Genomic DNA, 17,934 nt, shown 5'->3' with positions numbered 1-17,934 from the left:
GTGTGTGTGTGTGTGTGTGTGTGTGTGTGTGTGTGTGTGTGTGTGTTTGTGACATATGAGGACACAAATGTGTATAATGACATGGGTATGACTTAGGTATTACAGGAGAGGGTGAAATATGAGGACAATGGCCATGTCCTCACTTTTCAAAAGGCTTATAAATCATACAGGATGAGTTTTTTTAGAAAGTAAAAATGCAGAATGTTTCCTGTGATGAGTAGGTTTAGGGGTTGGGGTGTAAACCTAGTGAAGGGGGATAGAAAATAGGGTTTGTACAGTATGAAAACCATTACGCCTATATGGAATGTCCCCATATGTCACACAAACAAACGTGTGTGTGTGCGCGCGCGTGCGTGCGTGCGTGCGTGCGTGCGTGTGTGTGTGTGTGTGTGTGTGTGTGTGTGTGTGTGTGTGTGTGTGTGTGTGTGTGTGTGTGTGTGTGTGTGTGTGTGTGTGTGTGTGTGTATAATGACAGAAATTTGAAATAAATATGGAATTTATTTGTACAGTTTGGAGCTACAATACATTGAATATTGATATGTTAAACATCAGCCAAAAGAAAAAAAATACAGTTCACAAAACTTTTTTTTCTTCAGAAATATATATGAATATATTTTTCTAGTACAAACTTTTCAGACACTCAACACATTATTACATGGCTGTCTCAACCATTGATCTGTCCCCGATCAATGTATTTCAACTTTAAAATTAATGATTTTAAAACACTTTGTGGGGTTTTGTGGACTCTAGAGTGCAACATGTTTAATCAAAAAACATAAAAAAATATAACATCAAAATTATGTGATGTTGTACTAAATATACTGATGAAGATAACGGCAACCTGATGATGTTTTACCATGTATAACCATGCATAATGTTAGTGAAAATCACTACAACACCATGGATGTATCAATAAATTAACTCCATATTCTTAAGGACAAAAAAAAGTGCATTCATCCATAAATCTAAATACATTTCTGTTTAAAAGGTAATTGTTTAGCTAGATAATAATAACATTAAATTTGTATGATTGGAGATATAAATAGTATAATAACAGTTGCAATGCTATGTGGAATTTAGCCCAACAGAAATGATTTATTCTGATTTTTATTTATGCTTCCTCACATAACTATGTTTTGTTAAATACCCTTTTGATCCAAGCATACATTATAAAAAGAAATTCCTGTCATAAGAACAGCTGTTCAAAAGTCACTTCAACATACAAAGAAAAGAAAAAAAACACAAATCTGGCCTGCAATTAGGAACTATGGATGATATCTACAAATACCTTTTACCACAGTCAAGCTCATTGGGCTTGGAGGACAGGAAAGATTCAATCAGTGTTACAGATCATCAGACTCAGGGATCTCGAAAGGCTCCAGAGAGACCGTGGGTAAAATGAGAGGCATGCCTTCGGAGATCCACCCTTGGGCAGTCCTGTTGAAAGTGGGCCGCTTAGCTCTAGGATCCTGGAGCTCAGGGTATTGAGGAACATTCAAGTCCACCTCTGGAAGCTTGAAGGTGATCCCTCGTGGAGATTTCTCGAAACCACCAAATGGTGTAGCCACCCTGAGATTTAACGGACATTTAATTACTAAGGCATCTGTATTGATTTCTGTTCTGTTGATAGTTTTCTGTGTGTGTGTGTGTGTGTGTGTGTGTGTGTGTGTGTGTGTGTGTGTGTGTGTGTGTGTGTGTGTGTGTGTGTGTGTGTGTGTGTGTGTGTGTGTGTGTGTGTGTGTGTGTGTGTGTGTGTGTGTGTGTGTGTGTGTGTGTGTGTGTGTGTGTGTGTGTGTGTGTGTGTGTGTGTGTGTGTGTGTGTGTGTGTAAATGTATACTTTTATACACCGATCAGGCATAACATTATGCTCACCTTCCTAATATTGTGTTGATCCCCCTTTTGCTGCCAGAACAGCACTGTAAAAAATGCAGGTCTCCAACTGAAAATTCTAGTGACTGATCACATCTAAATTTTTCAGTTGGCCAAGTTGAATTTTTGTGAATTTATGCAGTTTAATTCACAGAAATTCGATTTGGGCAACTAAAAACTTTAGATGTGATCAGTCACTAGAAAATGTTCAATTGGAGACCTGAAATTCTTTTTTCAGTGAGCCCTGACCCGTTGAGGCATGAACTCTACTAGATGGATCAGACTTTGCTCTGCACATCCCACAGATACCCGATTGGACTGAGATCTGGGGAATTTGAAGGCCAAGTCAACACCTCAAACTCATTGTTGTGCTCCTCAAACCATTCCTAAAACGTTTTTGCTGTGTGGCAGGACACATTATCCTGCTGAAATAAGTCATAGCCACCAGGGAATACTGTTTCCATGAATGGGTGTAAATGGTCTGCAAAAATGCTTAGGTAGGTGATATGTGTCAAAGTAACATCCACATGGATGGCAGCACCCAAGGTTTCCCAGCAGAACATTGCCCAAAGCATCACACTTCCTCCACAAGCTGACCTTAGTGCATCCTGGTGCCATGTGTTCCCTAGGTAAGCAACACACACGCACACGACCCTCCATGTGATGTAAAAGAAAACTTGATTAATCAGACGAGGCCACCTTCTTCCATTGCTCCGTGATCCAGTTCTGATGCTCTTGGCTCACTGTTGCCATGCCACTTTCAGCAGTGTGTAGGGGTCAGCATGGGCACCCTGACTGATCAGGCTATGTAGTCCCAAATGCAACAAACTGTGATGCATTGTGTTTTCTGTCCCCTTTCTTTTAGAACCAGCATGAACTTCTTGAGCAATTTAAGCTACAATAGCTTGTCTGTTTGATCGGACCACATGGGCCAGCTTTCACTCACCACATGCATCAATGAGCCTTGGCCTTCTAGACCCTGTTGCTGGTTCACCACCATTCCTTCCTTGAGCCATTTTGATAGATATTGACCACTGCAGACCGGGAACACCCCACAAGAGCTGCAGTTTTGGAGATGATCTGACCCAGTCATCTAGCCATCACAATTTGGTCCTTGTCAAACTCGCTCAAATCCTTAAGGTTGCCCATTTTTCCTGCTTCTAACACAACTGTGAGGACAAAATGTTCACTTGCTGCCTAATATATCCCACTCACTAACAGGTGCTGTGATGAAGAGATAATCAGTGTTATTCAATTCCCGTGTTGGTGGTCATATTGTTATGTCTGATTAGTGTATATCACTCTAGTATACAGACTGTGAAGAAATTAAACAAAAATAAAACATACCTAAAATCTGTATACTATGTGGGGGAAAAAACATTTAAAAAAATAAATAAACATCACTGTCATATAATACTTATTTAGACCAAAAATCCAGTATAAATTCAGCCTAAATCAGACCTCCGATAAATGACTCAACATTTTAGGGCACGAGCACATTTCTCAGATATGAACAACTGCATATATGATATTGAGACTGCACCTCCTGTTCACGTCCTCAGGATGGTGCTGTGTTGTGCAAATACTTTATTACAGAACTGGACATATATGCTTGAATAACTGTATAATTTTCAACCATGTCATGCATTAAAAACAAAAGATGTTAAAATAACATCATTAATAACATCATCAATAGTTAATAAACTATATTTAATGATACACATAATAACTTTAAAATAAACCAAAATATCCTTTAAAAAAAACTCTGCTAGTTTAGTTTTAAACAAAATGTTTTTTTTGTTTTTGTTTTGGGGAACAGTATTCACATGATAGCATTAAGAAATAAAGGCAATACCTATTAAAGCTTTTGTAGTCAGGCAGCTCTGTTTTAGGCTCAGGCACTGGCATGTGAACTTTAAGTGTGTCGGCCAGCGTGGGGTCATTGATGATGGCCTCTTCCCAGGGGGAGTGGTAGGATTTAGGCATAGCTGTGGCATTGAACCTCTCTGGAGGAATGTTTGTCAAGGGACCGCCGTATCCTGCGAAACAGTTTCTGCTGTTTAAACTTTGATATGATGTAATCATTTGATCAGGTGAAATTCTGGATATACTGCAGTCCTCTATAAGGAATATCTAATGTGGAACACACCATATAAATTGAAAGGCATTGACCTTAATTCAGATGAAAGGATTGGAACTAAACTGAATTGGGGAGATTAAAACTGGACTCAAACCAAATGAACTCTGCACTCAAAAATCTAGTTTTATCTTGGATTTAGTTGTAAAATATGGACTCCTACAATATTTTTCATTAGTTTAGTGCAATGTAAGTTTATATTACAGAGCAAAAGCAGCATTCATTTGAACATTCAGAGAGTAAAACCAACACACATACCCCTTTAACCCTTTTAAAGTAACTTGGAGTGATTCACTAACTAAAAATAGAATATAAGTTGGGGGTGGCGTGTGCTGTCGCTATCATGTTATCTTTTCACTCTCTCTGATTCCATTGCACTTCCTCCTTTATAGATGATACAAGGCTTTGTAAACATCTTACAAGCATGATAACAAGCAAGTACTGCAATCCTCCTGACTCATCCGCTATTAGATCAACTGTGTTCTAAAACACGATTCTACATTGTTACCACGTTAACTGCTCATTATAAAGATTGGGATTTTGACATACCTGGTGCAATGTTCGCAGGGTTTCTGGAATCTGGTGTGTTTGGTGGTGTTTTTGATGCAACTTTATTTTCTGAGTTTTCTGCATTTGCTTGACTTTCATTCTGAAACAAAATGTCGGTTTCAATTTGGACATAGACATAAAAAGACTGTATACTGTAAATTTACAAACAATTTTAAATTAGAATATTCTTTATTTTAAAATCATTTCACATTGTTGATAAAGTGGCATTAAAGTAACATTGTTCCACAATTAAAATTGCATTATGAAAGCACTATATCTTTTGGCAGCAGTTTCTCCACTAAGGGTGAAGTCGTGTAAACTGAGCCACATTTGACATACATTAAAATGTCTGTGTGCATAATGCAATTACTTCTAAGTGCACTCTCACTCTATGTTAAAAAATATACACAAAAGACACTTTTAGACCAAAGAATTCCAGGGAGGATTTTAAAACTTCATGTCAACAGCACTGTTTTCAAGTAAAATAGTTAGGATCTAGGATTCCTACAGAATTATTATATCAAGAGCCCGATACTTCCATTGTGTCACAGCACTAACAATCTTTTCTTTTAAAAATATATGTTTTTTAAAATAATTTATTTATAAAAACTATTTACTTTAAAATATTTCCCTTGATCTTTAATTTTTGTTAGCAAATAAGAGATACTGTGTTTTTAACACATTGATGTATACTTATCGTGAATGGATTTTTTTTATGTAGCCTAATGTATTTTTGCACACAGGGGTGAGCATGGGCACAGACACACACACACTTGAACATTGATAAATGAAGTAGGTTGTCAGGGACGCATCGCAGTGCTGACCCTAAAGAAGGATTATTTGGAAGGACACGGGGCACGAGGCATTTGCTATCTTCCATGTGTGACTGCAATTCATTCAGCTGAGCACATGCTTGTTTTACCAGCTAATAAAATAACCACACATACAGTACAGTTGTTCAAACAAGAAAATCACAATTACATAACAGAACAGTTTAGTCTTAGGCTCAGTGTCAAGTGTCAAGAGATCAAGTGACAAATTATACATCAAATTAGAGCCATTTTATCACATCAGAAGTCAGTTAGATCATTGTTATTATCATCAGCACAATATGCAGCTATTACATTGATTTCCATTCTTTGAACATTTAAGGATGTATGCTTCATTGTATAATATGTAGCAAATAAACTTCAGTATGCATGTAGGCTCAAGTGAGTGTATTTGTGTTGCTACTTACATTTAAAATGGTGTTGGCTTCATTTTGAATGCTTTCAAATGTGTATTTCTCTGACCTCCTCTGTCGCATCTTAAAAAGGCGCGATCCTCGGTTTGACAAGAGAGAAAGTTCCTCTAGCATGATGTCTTTTGGAGTGGAAAGTTTTTTGCCTAGGTCCATAGTACAACCTGCATTAATATATAAAAAAATTGTTATTACAAATAATTCCACAGAGCCTTAATGGATAAAGGATAATCAAACCTTGGATAACGTTTTATAATAACCAGCTTACTATGTTAACCAGCCATATGGCGTAATTTTTATTTATTTAAAATTACCTTTTAAAATCACTAGAAAATCACCTTGTCCTTAGTCCTTAGCATCGCATATTACTAGTAATAATACATTATTATTGATTATTATTGATATATTTACAGTAGGAAATTTACAAAAAAAATCTTCATGAAACATGATCTTTACTTTATATCCTAATGATTTTTGGCATAAAAGAAAAAATGATAATTTTCATACATAAAATGCATTGTTGGCTATTGCCACAAATATATGTGTTTGTGTGGGGTGGGGGGGGGGCATGTTTTGTGACATATGAGGACACAAATGTGTATAATGACATAGGTATGACATAGGTATTACAGGAGAGGGTGAAATATGAGGACATTGGCCATGTCCCCACTTTTCAAAATGCTTATTAATCATACAGGATTAGGTATTTTTTAGAAAGTAAAAATGCAGAATGTTTCCTGTGATGGGTAGGTTTAGTGGTAGGGGCAGATAGAAAATACGGTTTGTACGGTATAAAAACCATTACGCCTATGGAATGTCCCCATGTGTCACAAAAACAAATATGTGTGTGTGTGTTACAAATCTAAATATAATATATAAATAAAGTATATACAATACTTATAAATGATCATATATTACTCATGACATTAATACAATGTACATGGACATCAAGTACTGAAAATGACATTACTATAATGTAATGTTTGTTAATGACTTAATAATGAAATGAGTGAACCTATATAGATGCTTCATGTGATTCATATTTGAATACCTACTATAAATACATAATGTATTCAAATAACATAATTTATCATGATATAATAAAACCAATGCACAAAGGTTTTAGTGTGAGTGTGGATGGCTTTGTTAGACACACATTCCATGATGGGTCACATGGGGAAAACATTGAAATGTATTGGTAAATGCATTATAAACAAGTAAAACATGATTATGAAAGTTGTATTAAAGGGAAATTTGCATACCATGTGCTATTGCTGCAGGGGCTTTTCACCTAAACAGTTGACGTTATACCAAACAGAACTTGTTATTTAAAATAGAAAGTATTCACTTTGTGCATTAATTTTTACTGAAAGATGTTTCAATATGGCAATGTTTAATGCTACCTAAAGTATTTCAAATTGCTCTTTAATCTAAAAAGAAGAACTGAAAGGTTTTTTGTGTTTTTGTTTGAACAGGAGAAGCTCTCTTATCCTCCATGATCTTTATTCTGTGCTCATTTCATCTCCAACACAGCTGTCCTACCCCATCCTTCCATCTTTAGCCTCTGCAGAAATAGCCCATGACAATGACAGAGTGAATCCACTGGCAGGCAGCAGAACATCCACAAAAGATTATTTATGGCTAGAATGAGGCTGTGGCCCTGAACCACATTCTAAATGTTGGCGTTTCTCTCTGTGATGGGCAGCTATGTTTTGTGCTGTGCTCTGTAAAAATACAGTGCTGATCTGAGAACAGGTTTTGATAGAAGGTTATACCGTTGGCACCACCATGGACCTCATGGCAAAGGGCAGCTGCCTGCATCTTCCTCTCACGCACTGAAAGAGTGCTGAACTGTGACATGTTGGTTTAAATGAGAATCCCAGTGGTGCTGCAATACATAAAGGACACAGATACTTGAAGTAAAACTATCTAAAGTGCATTTATAGGATAATGTGATTGGGAAAAGTCCTGAGAGAACCTGTCTGAAAAAAAGAAGGTTATAAATGAGGATACAAAAACTGTAAGAGTTATAAATAGGATGAATTCCAGGTGTGGACGGTAACTAAGTACATTTACTTGAGTACTGTACTTAAGTACACTTTTTGAGTATCTGTACTTTACTTGAGTATTATTTTTACTGGATACTTATAACTTTAACTTCACTACATGTAAAAGATAAATACCGTACTTTTTACTCCACTACATTTCTATCAAGGTCAAAAGTCGCTTCTGCAGCAGCTTTGAAAGTCAGTGGATGATTTTTTTTCTTCTTTAAAAGGTGTTTGGGTTTTTGCAGAAAGCTTATCAGGAGTCACTCTTGTAGAGTCTCGTGAAGTTCAATGATTTTTCTCAGCATTTTTTTAACACTGATCAGTTTAGCAGAATGGAAGAAAACGGATGTCAAAATGTTCGTTTTGTCTTGCATTCACATAAGTTGATTATGTCTTAAGTGTAGCTAAAAAGTTGGAGAATATCAGACATGTATCAGTGTACTGGATCTGTGCATTTGGCCTTAAAGTCACAGCACTTTGTAAAGAGCTTTATAACTTTTATACAAGTAAATGAGTTTAAGTTAGTCGTATGCAAGTATGCCAGATGGAGCATCACTGACTGGCTTAAACCATCATGATGGCATAATGTGCATTTGTACAACAATAATAAAATAATGTGTTGAAATAAAAAAGGAAATGTACTTTTAATACTTAAGTACTTTTAAAAAAACAAATACTTCTGTACTTTTACTTAAGTAAAAATCTGTTTTTGCAACTTTCACTTGTAACGGAGTAATATTTGACCAGTAGTACTTTTACTCTTACTCAAGTAATGAAGTTGCGTACTTTGTCCACCTCTGATGAATTATTTTAATAATTCTATTATTGTATGTTTTCATTGCTATAATTCCTAATATGTTGCCAGTCTTATTGTAATTTAACTAAAATACAAATTCATAATTCAGGACTTCTGTGTAAAACTGTTGAGGATTGCTATCGAGTTTTTGACCCTGACAAAAACTGAGAAAACCGAAAATACAATTTTAATAATTAAGACATGACATTAAAACCGAAGCAAATCCTTTATCCCATATTTAGACTTTCTAAGCCACTGTAAATGTCCTTCCATAAGGGTCATTCAAGCATAAAGGTGAAACTTACCCGACCACAAGCCAAATCTCTACAGAGCAAGATAGCATATGTCATGAAGTGATATAAATCAATCGTTATGCATGAGCTGTTGACGGAACATTGTGTCCAGGGTGTAGATTGGGTTACTTAGGCTGATCAAAGCCAATAGAATTTTTTGGTACAGTTCACACAGCCTAGATATTTTATCCTTTACTTTTTCTCATCAAAATCCTTAAACTTTTTAAACTCTGAATTCTCTTTTTTTTTTGTGCTAATGCTTAAATCGATTTGTGTCGGTAGACTGTTATTCCTAATTAAAAAGTTAGATTTTTTTTCAAGGTTATGCAATAAAATGAGTTTATCTGCATGCTTTGTATTTCTATGACAATACATTTTAAAATGTAATTCTGTTTAGTCATCATTCCATTATTATGTGCGCATTTATACCTCATCAATCTTCTAAATGCCATATTTCATATTTTTCTTATTTAAAATACATCTCTTTGTATCAATGTTTTGTTATCATAGTTTAAGGGTCAGAACTGTCCACAAGACACAACCCCCAACATTGTTATAACACATGTCAGTTATCATTATATCCACACAGCACACACTCTCTCAAGGAATGCCAGCTGCTTCTTACCTGTTAGAGCTGCTGAGTTCTACCTGTACAAATGTAGAGTTTACTTTAGATAGATCGATCCGGCCTGATTTGCCTTTGTCTCGCACTCTGTTCTTGACTTGCACTGGGATGGGGGTGTGTGCGGGTGTTAGTGGAACGCTAGCTTACATCAATAGGCTAATTTTAGCTGTGTTCAGCACTCAAACCTCTCACAATGCTATAAGATGGTATGGAAGGGGGAGGGAGAACTGTATTCATGAGAGTAAAGTGTACAAAAGTCTGTGGGTGAGTACTTTGTATATATGTGTGTAAACAGAGATGAGGCTTTGGTCTGTGAAATTCTTAGCTTCAGAGGCTGGGATTTTCTTGATTATCATTTAAGGCGGGCCTTCCAGCAGATAGACCCGATTATTTCTCATTCCAGAAGCATGGGCAGTATGATGATCCTGCTCCTGCCGAATTGCATAACACATAATCGGAACTCAGAACTGAGATAGCTGGCTGCTCCAAAAAATCTGACTGAATTATGGTAGTAGTTATGATAGCAGTTATTATGGTGGTTATGATAGTTTAAACATTAGTATACAACAGTAACAGTTACACAGAGTAGGGAAATGTAAAGGAACAAATGCGCAATCTCACTCAGGTTTCCGTTCAATTATTTTAGTGTGCATTTAGAAAATGTACCATGAAAAATCAAGAATGGAAATGGTTAACATGCAAAATAAACTTTCTGAATTAACATAGAAATGTATGGATGGTTTCCTGGACAGGGTTTAAATTAAGACAGGGGTAGGGCTTAAATCGTGTTTTAGAAAATGGCTTTCTGAAAGAACTTTAGAGTCCTGAACTAAATAAACAATAGTAATTTAAAACCAACTGTGTGTGTGTGTGTGTGTGTGTGTGTGCGTGCGTGCGTGCGTGTGTGTGTGCGCGTGTGTGTGTGTGCGTGCGTGTGTGTGTGTGTGTGTGTGTGTGTGTGTGTGTGTGTGGCCTGGTAATCCCTACAAAGATAGCAATATCCGAAATCCTTGTCCTTGTCCTTGTGGGGACATTTCTAGGTCCCCATGAGGAAAACATCTTATAAATCATACGGAAGGAGTTTTTTTGAGAAAGTAAAAATGCAGAATGTTTCCTGTGACGGGTAGGTTTAGGGGCAGGGGCAGTGTAGGGGGATAGGATGTACAGTTTGTACAGCATGAAATCCATTACGCCTATGGAAAGTCCCCATAAAACATGGAAACACGACATGTGTGTGTGTGTTTGTGTGTGTGTGTGTGCCTATTTCTGTCTGTTCTGAGAATGTTAAATATGTTAATATAGTTTTGGTGGAATATCTGCTACGTTGCTGCTACTTTTTTGAGGTTATTGCTGGTGCAGAGCAAGTACGAGATTTGCTGCCAATGCATGCCCAACATGCTGCTGTGAGCAAGTAAGACATGCTGCTGCTATAAAATAAAGCGTACATGAATTACCTGTAGCAGATCTATACAGGTGGAGCTGGGGAAGGTGGAGGGTTTCTGAAAGTCACTGTACTGCTAAGGTAAATGCTAAGCTAATAATTGAAGGTTGAGCATTCATGCTCATTGGCTACTGATACTGCAGGAACCAATCAGCTGTGCCCTAAAGATGACGGGTGCTGCGTCCATACTATCCATACTAAATAATATTAAAAAACAAAATTAATATGTCCCAAAATGTTGAAAAGAGTATTCCAAAGATGGTCTACTATTTCCATTCAGAATTCGAAGTGTAGATCGATGCACACTCTAACGGCTGATATTGCCCACAAACCATTGTGAGTTGGATGAGGATTCGATTAAAAAATACAAAAGTGGATAAAAAGTAAAAAAAAATAAAAAAATAAAAAAAATACAAACAAGACATGCGCAAGTCCGACGGCTAGGAACGGAGGTTTAGATAAAAAAGTTTGAGGGATCAATTATCAATATTTAACCTGACGCAAAAGATATTTATTCAATGATGATTAATGATACGCATTTGGCCATTAACTTTTAAATGCGTCATTATATTTAAACTGGAAACACATGAGGAGAGTATCTGCACTTAATTGAATTTGAATTTAATCTGGAGGATTTTAACTGTGACGATGGTTGACAGGGCAATTCAAACGGTGACGTGATGCATGTAACTAAGCAACAGAGTCCATTATAGATAACGAAGTATGTCCTAAAACTTGCATACTCTTCTGCTACACAAGTTCAGCCATCACCAATGTACAGCATCCACCTGGATGATGCAATGACAGCCATATTGCACCAGCTTATTGGAGAAGGGGATATGAAGTGATGAAGCCAATTAGTATATGGAGGTGATTAGGAGGCCAAATGGGAAATTTGGTCACTGTAACAGACATAGGCCAGTAAGAGCTGTGCGTGTAAACCTCACCCCCGATCTAAATAGATGCTGTAGTAACTGATGTATGTAAGAGGCTGCAGTCTTTAGTGTCCTTGTTGGCGTTTCCCCCTCTCCCACCTGAGATCCCGCGGGCTCGAATCTTGCTCAGAGCGGGTCAAGTACAACCGGTTACATTTGGTGTCATGACCCGGTGTGAGTGAGGTTTTAGGGGGCTGAGTGTATAGCTGTGTGTAAACCTGATCTCAAGAGGTGATCTAGTGACTAACACCGCAGTCTTTGTTGTGGTAGGAAGGGAACTTACAAGGACGCTAGAGACCCCAGGTCAAGTCCCGCTCAGAGCGAGTCGAGTAGGACAGGTTGCACCAGGATACAGGGGTTCAACCCTAAATCATTTTTTTAAGGACATCTTGAAATGATTTATGACCAAAGAGAGTTAAGACCTTGGTTTAATTTCTCATCTGAAGGAAGTTGCTTTTTGATAGTACAGGGTTCCCAACCAAACGGAGTGTTAGAACCCACACAGACCACAGCGTAAGCACCCGGCTGGCCTCACTAACACTTCTTTATGCACCTGCTATTAGAGATAAATACATACTTAAAGGCTAAGAATAACAGTGAAATCACCAAACTTCCACAATTTTCAACAAAGTCTGAATACTTTTTTATTTAAACATTTTTAAATATTGCTTTGGAGGCTTATCCAGAACTGTCATGTTTGAAGTGTGAGATCTAAAATCACATGCGTAGTTTTGCAAATGCATACTTACTGTTAAAGGGTTAGTTCACCCAAAAATAAAAATGATTTCATTAATTACTTACCCTCATGTTGTTCGACACCTGTAAGAGAATAGTTTTTGAGCGCAGAACTAAGTAGCGACTTATATAGTGATGGGCCGGTTTCAAAAAAAAGCTTTGAATCAGTGTATCGATTCATGATTCTGATCGAGTGTCAAACCGCCAAACTGCTTAAATCACGTGACTTTGGTGAAATCATGAATCGATACACTGATTCAGAACGGTTTGAATCTTTCTTTTGAAATCAGCCCATCACTATGTAAGTCGTTATTTCGTTGTTGCTTTTTTGCTTACAAAAACTATTCTTGCTACTTCATAAAATTATTGTAGAGCCATTGTACACTGTCAAAAAAAAAGGTACATTTCTGTCACTGGGGCGGTACAACTAAGGTACAAAACCAAAAAGGTACCAATATGTACCTTTAAGGTTCTATGTACCTTTAAGGTACTAATATGCACTCTTAAAGTACTGATATGTACCTTTTACGGTACTAATACGTACCATTTAGGGGTGAGTAAGGTACAAAGATGTACCTTTTCACTTTTGTACCTTAGGGTACCGCCCCAGTGACAGCACTGTACCTTTTTTTCTGAGAGTGTAGGGAGATGGACATTTAACAATGTCTTTAGTACCTTTTATAGGTCTTGAGAGAGGAAATGGTATTGACAATGAAGGCCTTTCTGAGCCGTTTTAACAAAAATATCTTCATTTGTGTTCCGAAGATGAACGGAGGTCTTACGGGTGATGAACGACATTAGGGTAAGGAATTAATGACAGAATTGTCATTTTTGGGTGAACTAAAACTTTAAGCCAAAAGCTGATATATATTTGAGAGAAAACAAAGCTACTCATACTGTGGAAAACTATTTATTTTTTGAGGACAAATTAAAGTAATCGAACCTAATACTAACACTGAAAAAAGTGACTTTCACTCATTTCATACTTATTCATAGTGTAAATGTATGTACATGATGTAATAAGTGTTTTTTTTAACAAATGATCCAGTGAAATGGTTCTCATGGGGGAGAAGTCTCACTTGGAGGCCACAAGTTAATTTTTAAAATTACTTATTTAAGTACTTACTTTGTGTGTGTGTGTGTGTGTGTGTGTGTGTGTGTGTGTGTGTGTGTGTGTGTGTGTGTGTGTGTGTGTGTGTGTGTGTGTGTGTGTGTGTGTGTGTGTGTGTGTGTGTGTGTGTGTGTGTGTGTGTGTGTGTGTGTGTTTTATTTTTATTTTTTTATTTACTTATGTGAATAACATTTCCTAAAGCTTCTGTAATTACAAAATGAATTAATTCAAATATCAACTGATTCCATTCTTCTGAAAGCCATTCTAAAATGTGATTTGATCAATCACAATAATATTTTGATTAAAGTTTCCAACTGACTCTATGCAAATGTGGATAGTTTGTGTGACGTTTGAAATTACTTGGAGGAGAACTACCCCTGCTGGACCTGTTGCTAGTCACCAGAGGCTGTGAAAGACTTTCTGGTAATGATTTTCTATGAGTAGCAAACATTTTGACCTCATCGAGAACAAAAGGGCTTTGAGCAACTGCCTCCATGGAAAATATAGGTTTTTTGGGTTGCTCCACCCAAGAAAATTGCCTGTTCAGTGATTCACGTGTTGGATGGACACCAGAGGTGGACACTGTGGGAGACACAGGGGACAGTTTCGGAGGAAACGACATGGAATGGCTCCATCTGAATCCCTACAGAGAAAGAAAGATGGACATTCATCTATCAGTACTAGTAAACAATTCAGAATGACTCACGAGCCTTATCAAATAATCACAGATTTAGTTTGTAGCATTTAGAAGTTTGTCACATTTTGATTTCTCTTTTGATTTCTGAAAGACTTTTTACAACAAACAAAATGTAAATTATTACATGCATTTAGACTGCCCTCATATGGACTGTGTCTGTAAATGCTCTTTAGAGACACTGAACTCATTTTAGGTTAGGGGAGGTTATTGGTTTTAATGATTTATAATTTGATTGAGTTTTTCAGAGTGGTAGCTCTCTTGATAAGAGTAAGATTCTTTTTTATATTAATAAATATGAATAAATGTAATACAATGACACACACACACACACACACATGTTGGTCTATGTGGTTTACTGGGACTCTCCATAGGCGTAATGGTTTTTATACTGTACAAACCGTATTTTCTATCCCCTTACACTGCCCCTGCCCCTAAACCTACCCATCACAGGAAACATTCTGCATTTTTACTTTCTCAAAAAAACATCATTTAGTGTGTTTTTAATGCCATTTGAATTATGAGGACATTTGATATGTCCTCATAAACCACATATATAGTGTAATACCAGTGTAATACCCATGTAGTTATACAAATTTGTGTCCTCATAAACCACATAAACAGGCTCACACACACACACACACACACACACACACACACACACACACACACACACACACACACACACACACACACACACACACACACATGTTGTATTACATATATTCATATTTATTCTTTTAAAAAAGAAATCACATTTAACATATTAATCATATAATTATAAAAAATATATTTGGCATATTGATATGGTTTTGTTAGTTTTTTCCTTTTTCTACTTCAATCAGTCACCCTGAAATATTTTTTATTTGACATAACTTTGTAACTTTAACTACAAAATGTATACTCTCTCAATTTAGGAAGCTGGGGAAACACTGAAAAGAAATGTCTGCAAGTAGCACTCTCCAAATGATTATCTCAGAAATTCTGACATTGCTTCTGTCAGACAAACTGCTGTGTTCTAGAGCTGTCATTAGAACATGATATTGAGTTTGGGATAGGGTTATTTCAGCACTTACTTCTTGTTAAAGGCCATTAAAGGACCAGTTAAGAAGTGTGATTGCTAAGCAGAAATTGTGTATTAATAGGGTTTGTGTGTTGCTATTTAAAATAAGCTACGTACAGAGTTAAGAAATCCTCCAAGTCAATGCAAGCTACTCATACTTCAACAATTTGTGAAAAATAGAATCTGGTCACAGAATAAAGAATATACTGTTGACACTGTTGCAAAAGCACATGATTTAAAATGTTTCAAGTATTTTGTGCATTTTAAAATGTTGTATTTGTTGACTCAGTTTAGTACTTATTGATCCACGGTGTATTTTTATTATGCTGAAGTTGTTCCATTTTTTCAGGACCAGATAGAAATATAGAGTAATGAGAGCAATATGGAAATACCAGAAAGAGAACAGTGGTAAAATTGGTTAAAATGGTAAAATGTGGGGGGAAATTCAGAAAAGAGAGAGCATGGAAAGCATTAAGTGAGACAGTGCTGATGGAAATATTTATTAAAGGGGAGGATGAAGAAATGTAAGGGAAAGAAGAAACAAGAACAGAAGCAAAATAGTTCAGAATAATAATTAAATTAGAACAAATGAATTATTCTATACACCCATCCATTGTTTTCTGCACTTGAACACAAGCATCTGCTAAATACATTACAAATAATAATTTACAAAATACATAATAAGAATTTATTGAATTGCAAAAGATACTAAGAGGACATCTAGTATGTTGATCTGGAATTCTATCCAAAATTCAGCATCTAATTTTATTCCATTGATACTTAATCTGCCACAAATATCAGATGTTCACATGGAATCAAACTTTCTTTGAACCTTTGACTTTGTACTAAAAAATGGTTCAGACCACAAAAAGTCCTCCAAATAAAATGTTTTGCAAAATATATTTTTTTGTGTGTGCAAAAAAAGGTAATTAAAGGGGGGGTGAAACACTCAGTTTCAGTCAGTGTCATGTCAATCTTGAGTACCTATAGAGTAGCATTGCATCCTGCATATCTCCGAAAAGTCTTTATTTTTTTTATAATTATATAAGAAAGATGCGCTGTTCCGAGTCTTTCCGAAAAAAGCCGAGCGGGTGGGGGCGTGTCGTGTGAGCGGAGCTAAATAATGACGTGTGCGCGCCGCTGTTATTGTGTTGAGTCGAGTGCGTCGTAAAGCTGTCATCCCTAACAGCGGGGAAAAAACTTTATTCAAAATAAAAATATGGCTTTTAATCAGATACAGCCATACATCTATGATCCGGAATCAGACCCAGAGGCTGCAGTTGAACAGGAGCAGCAGCAAAAACGACTAGAGCAGGACGTCTCTATGTGGTACGATATACACTAACTATATAATATGCTTAGCAGCTTGTGTTATTTACATATTTATACTTGAATTATATCGTCGTATTTTTGTCTTTGAAGGTGTACATGTGGGAAGTGCAGTTGTGCACGTGTGTTTGTGTGTTTACGCGTGGTTTGTGTAGACAGGTTAAGTTAGTGTTTACATAGATAGACACGGAATAGTAGCGCATTTGAATGAAGAAGCGTGCTTATTTAGTTCAACATATTTCCCCCCTCTTTGTGTATTGTTGAGTGCTTTTACAATACACAAACATAAAGTTACACATATAGTGGCCAGCTAAACAAATGTACACGCACTACACATCGCATGCTCCATTGATCAATTTCTATATATAGTAATATATATAGTAACTATACGTGATCATGTTTGGGCTACTTGATGAGCATAGACACAGACATTTGAAGCAGTCTAACTCACCGCCCGCGGTTCTAACGTTGGGACTGCTCCATCCTTCAGCATTAGGCTATTGGAAAATCCGGCGTCATGCTGGGCCATGTTTATGAAACAGTCGGCACCGAAATGCAGCGAACAGATATAAACATTCGCGCAACTAAGTTGCTGATCCGGAAAAGCAAATTACATCCACTGTTGCCTTACCGCGGGGTTTTGGGGGAATCTGTGCAGGACTGTCTTGGTCTGGCAACCAAAAACGCACTTTTTGATGTCATTGTTAATTGTGCACATTACCTGTGCAGCGCAGCCTACGAGCGCTTTGATGGGCATAGCCTGTTGCTTTCGCTCTCTCCCTCTCTCTCTCTCCCTCTCTCTCTCTCACACGCTTCCGGTAGAATTGTCCGTAAGGCCCATACAAGGAAATTCCGCCCCCACTAACGTCAATGGGGACGCATGATCGCAAAAAACTTGCCGAAACTTATGACTAACCGGAAGTAGTATTTTTGACAAAGAAATACTCCCATCAAACGTCCACCTTAACTTTTGAAACTTTGTCCATGTTTAGTATGGGATTCCATGTCTTTAACAGTGTAAAAAGATCAGTATGCATGAAACAGCATTTCACCCCCCCTTTAAAG

General features: G+C 36.9%; 1 protein-coding gene across 2 annotated transcripts; it reads right to left on the bottom strand.

Moving 5' to 3' along the window:
* Nucleotides 1-498: 498 nt before the first annotated feature.
* myoz2b (myozenin 2b) lies at nt 499-9,720 on the bottom strand. Of its 2 annotated transcripts, XM_067441640.1 has the most exons (6): nt 9,562-9,720; nt 7,572-7,684; nt 5,794-5,960; nt 4,557-4,656; nt 3,726-3,909; nt 499-1,569 (listed from the first exon to the last, which is right to left on the bottom strand). In XM_067441640.1, the coding sequence occupies exons 2-6, from the start codon at nt 7,654-7,656 to the stop codon at nt 1,344-1,346; spliced, it is 762 nt and encodes a 253-aa protein (XP_067297741.1). In that variant the 5' UTR covers nt 7,657-7,684; nt 9,562-9,720; the 3' UTR covers nt 499-1,343. The 2 variants fall into 2 exon arrangements, with proteins under 2 accessions (XP_067297741.1, XP_067297742.1); XM_067441641.1 differs by lacking the exon at nt 7,572-7,684 and having other exon boundaries at nt 9,562-9,709.
* Between the last annotated feature and the right edge of the window lie 8,214 nt (nt 9,721-17,934).

Source organism: Pseudorasbora parva, chromosome 4 (assembly GCF_024679245.1).
Source record: "Pseudorasbora parva isolate DD20220531a chromosome 4, ASM2467924v1, whole genome shotgun sequence".
NCBI lineage: Eukaryota > Metazoa > Chordata > Actinopteri > Cypriniformes > Gobionidae > Pseudorasbora > Pseudorasbora parva.
This window is presented reverse-complemented; position numbering and strand designations above follow the sequence as displayed.

What these genes read in the sequence shown, in the direction of transcription:
- myoz2b (XM_067441640.1), bottom strand. Translation starts at nt 7,656, where the DNA reads ATGTCACAGTTCAGCACTCTTTCAGTGCGTGAGAGGAAGATGCAGGCA. An exon ending in GGTCCATGGTGGTGCCAACG is followed by an intron (nt 5,961 to 7,571) that starts GTATAACCTTCT and finishes ATATTAATGCAG; the next exon opens with GTTGTACTATGGACCTAGGC. An exon ending in CCCTGCGAACATTGCACCAG is followed by an intron (nt 3,910 to 4,556) that starts GTATGTCAAAAT and finishes ACTGTTTCGCAG; the next exon opens with GATACGGCGGTCCCTTGACA.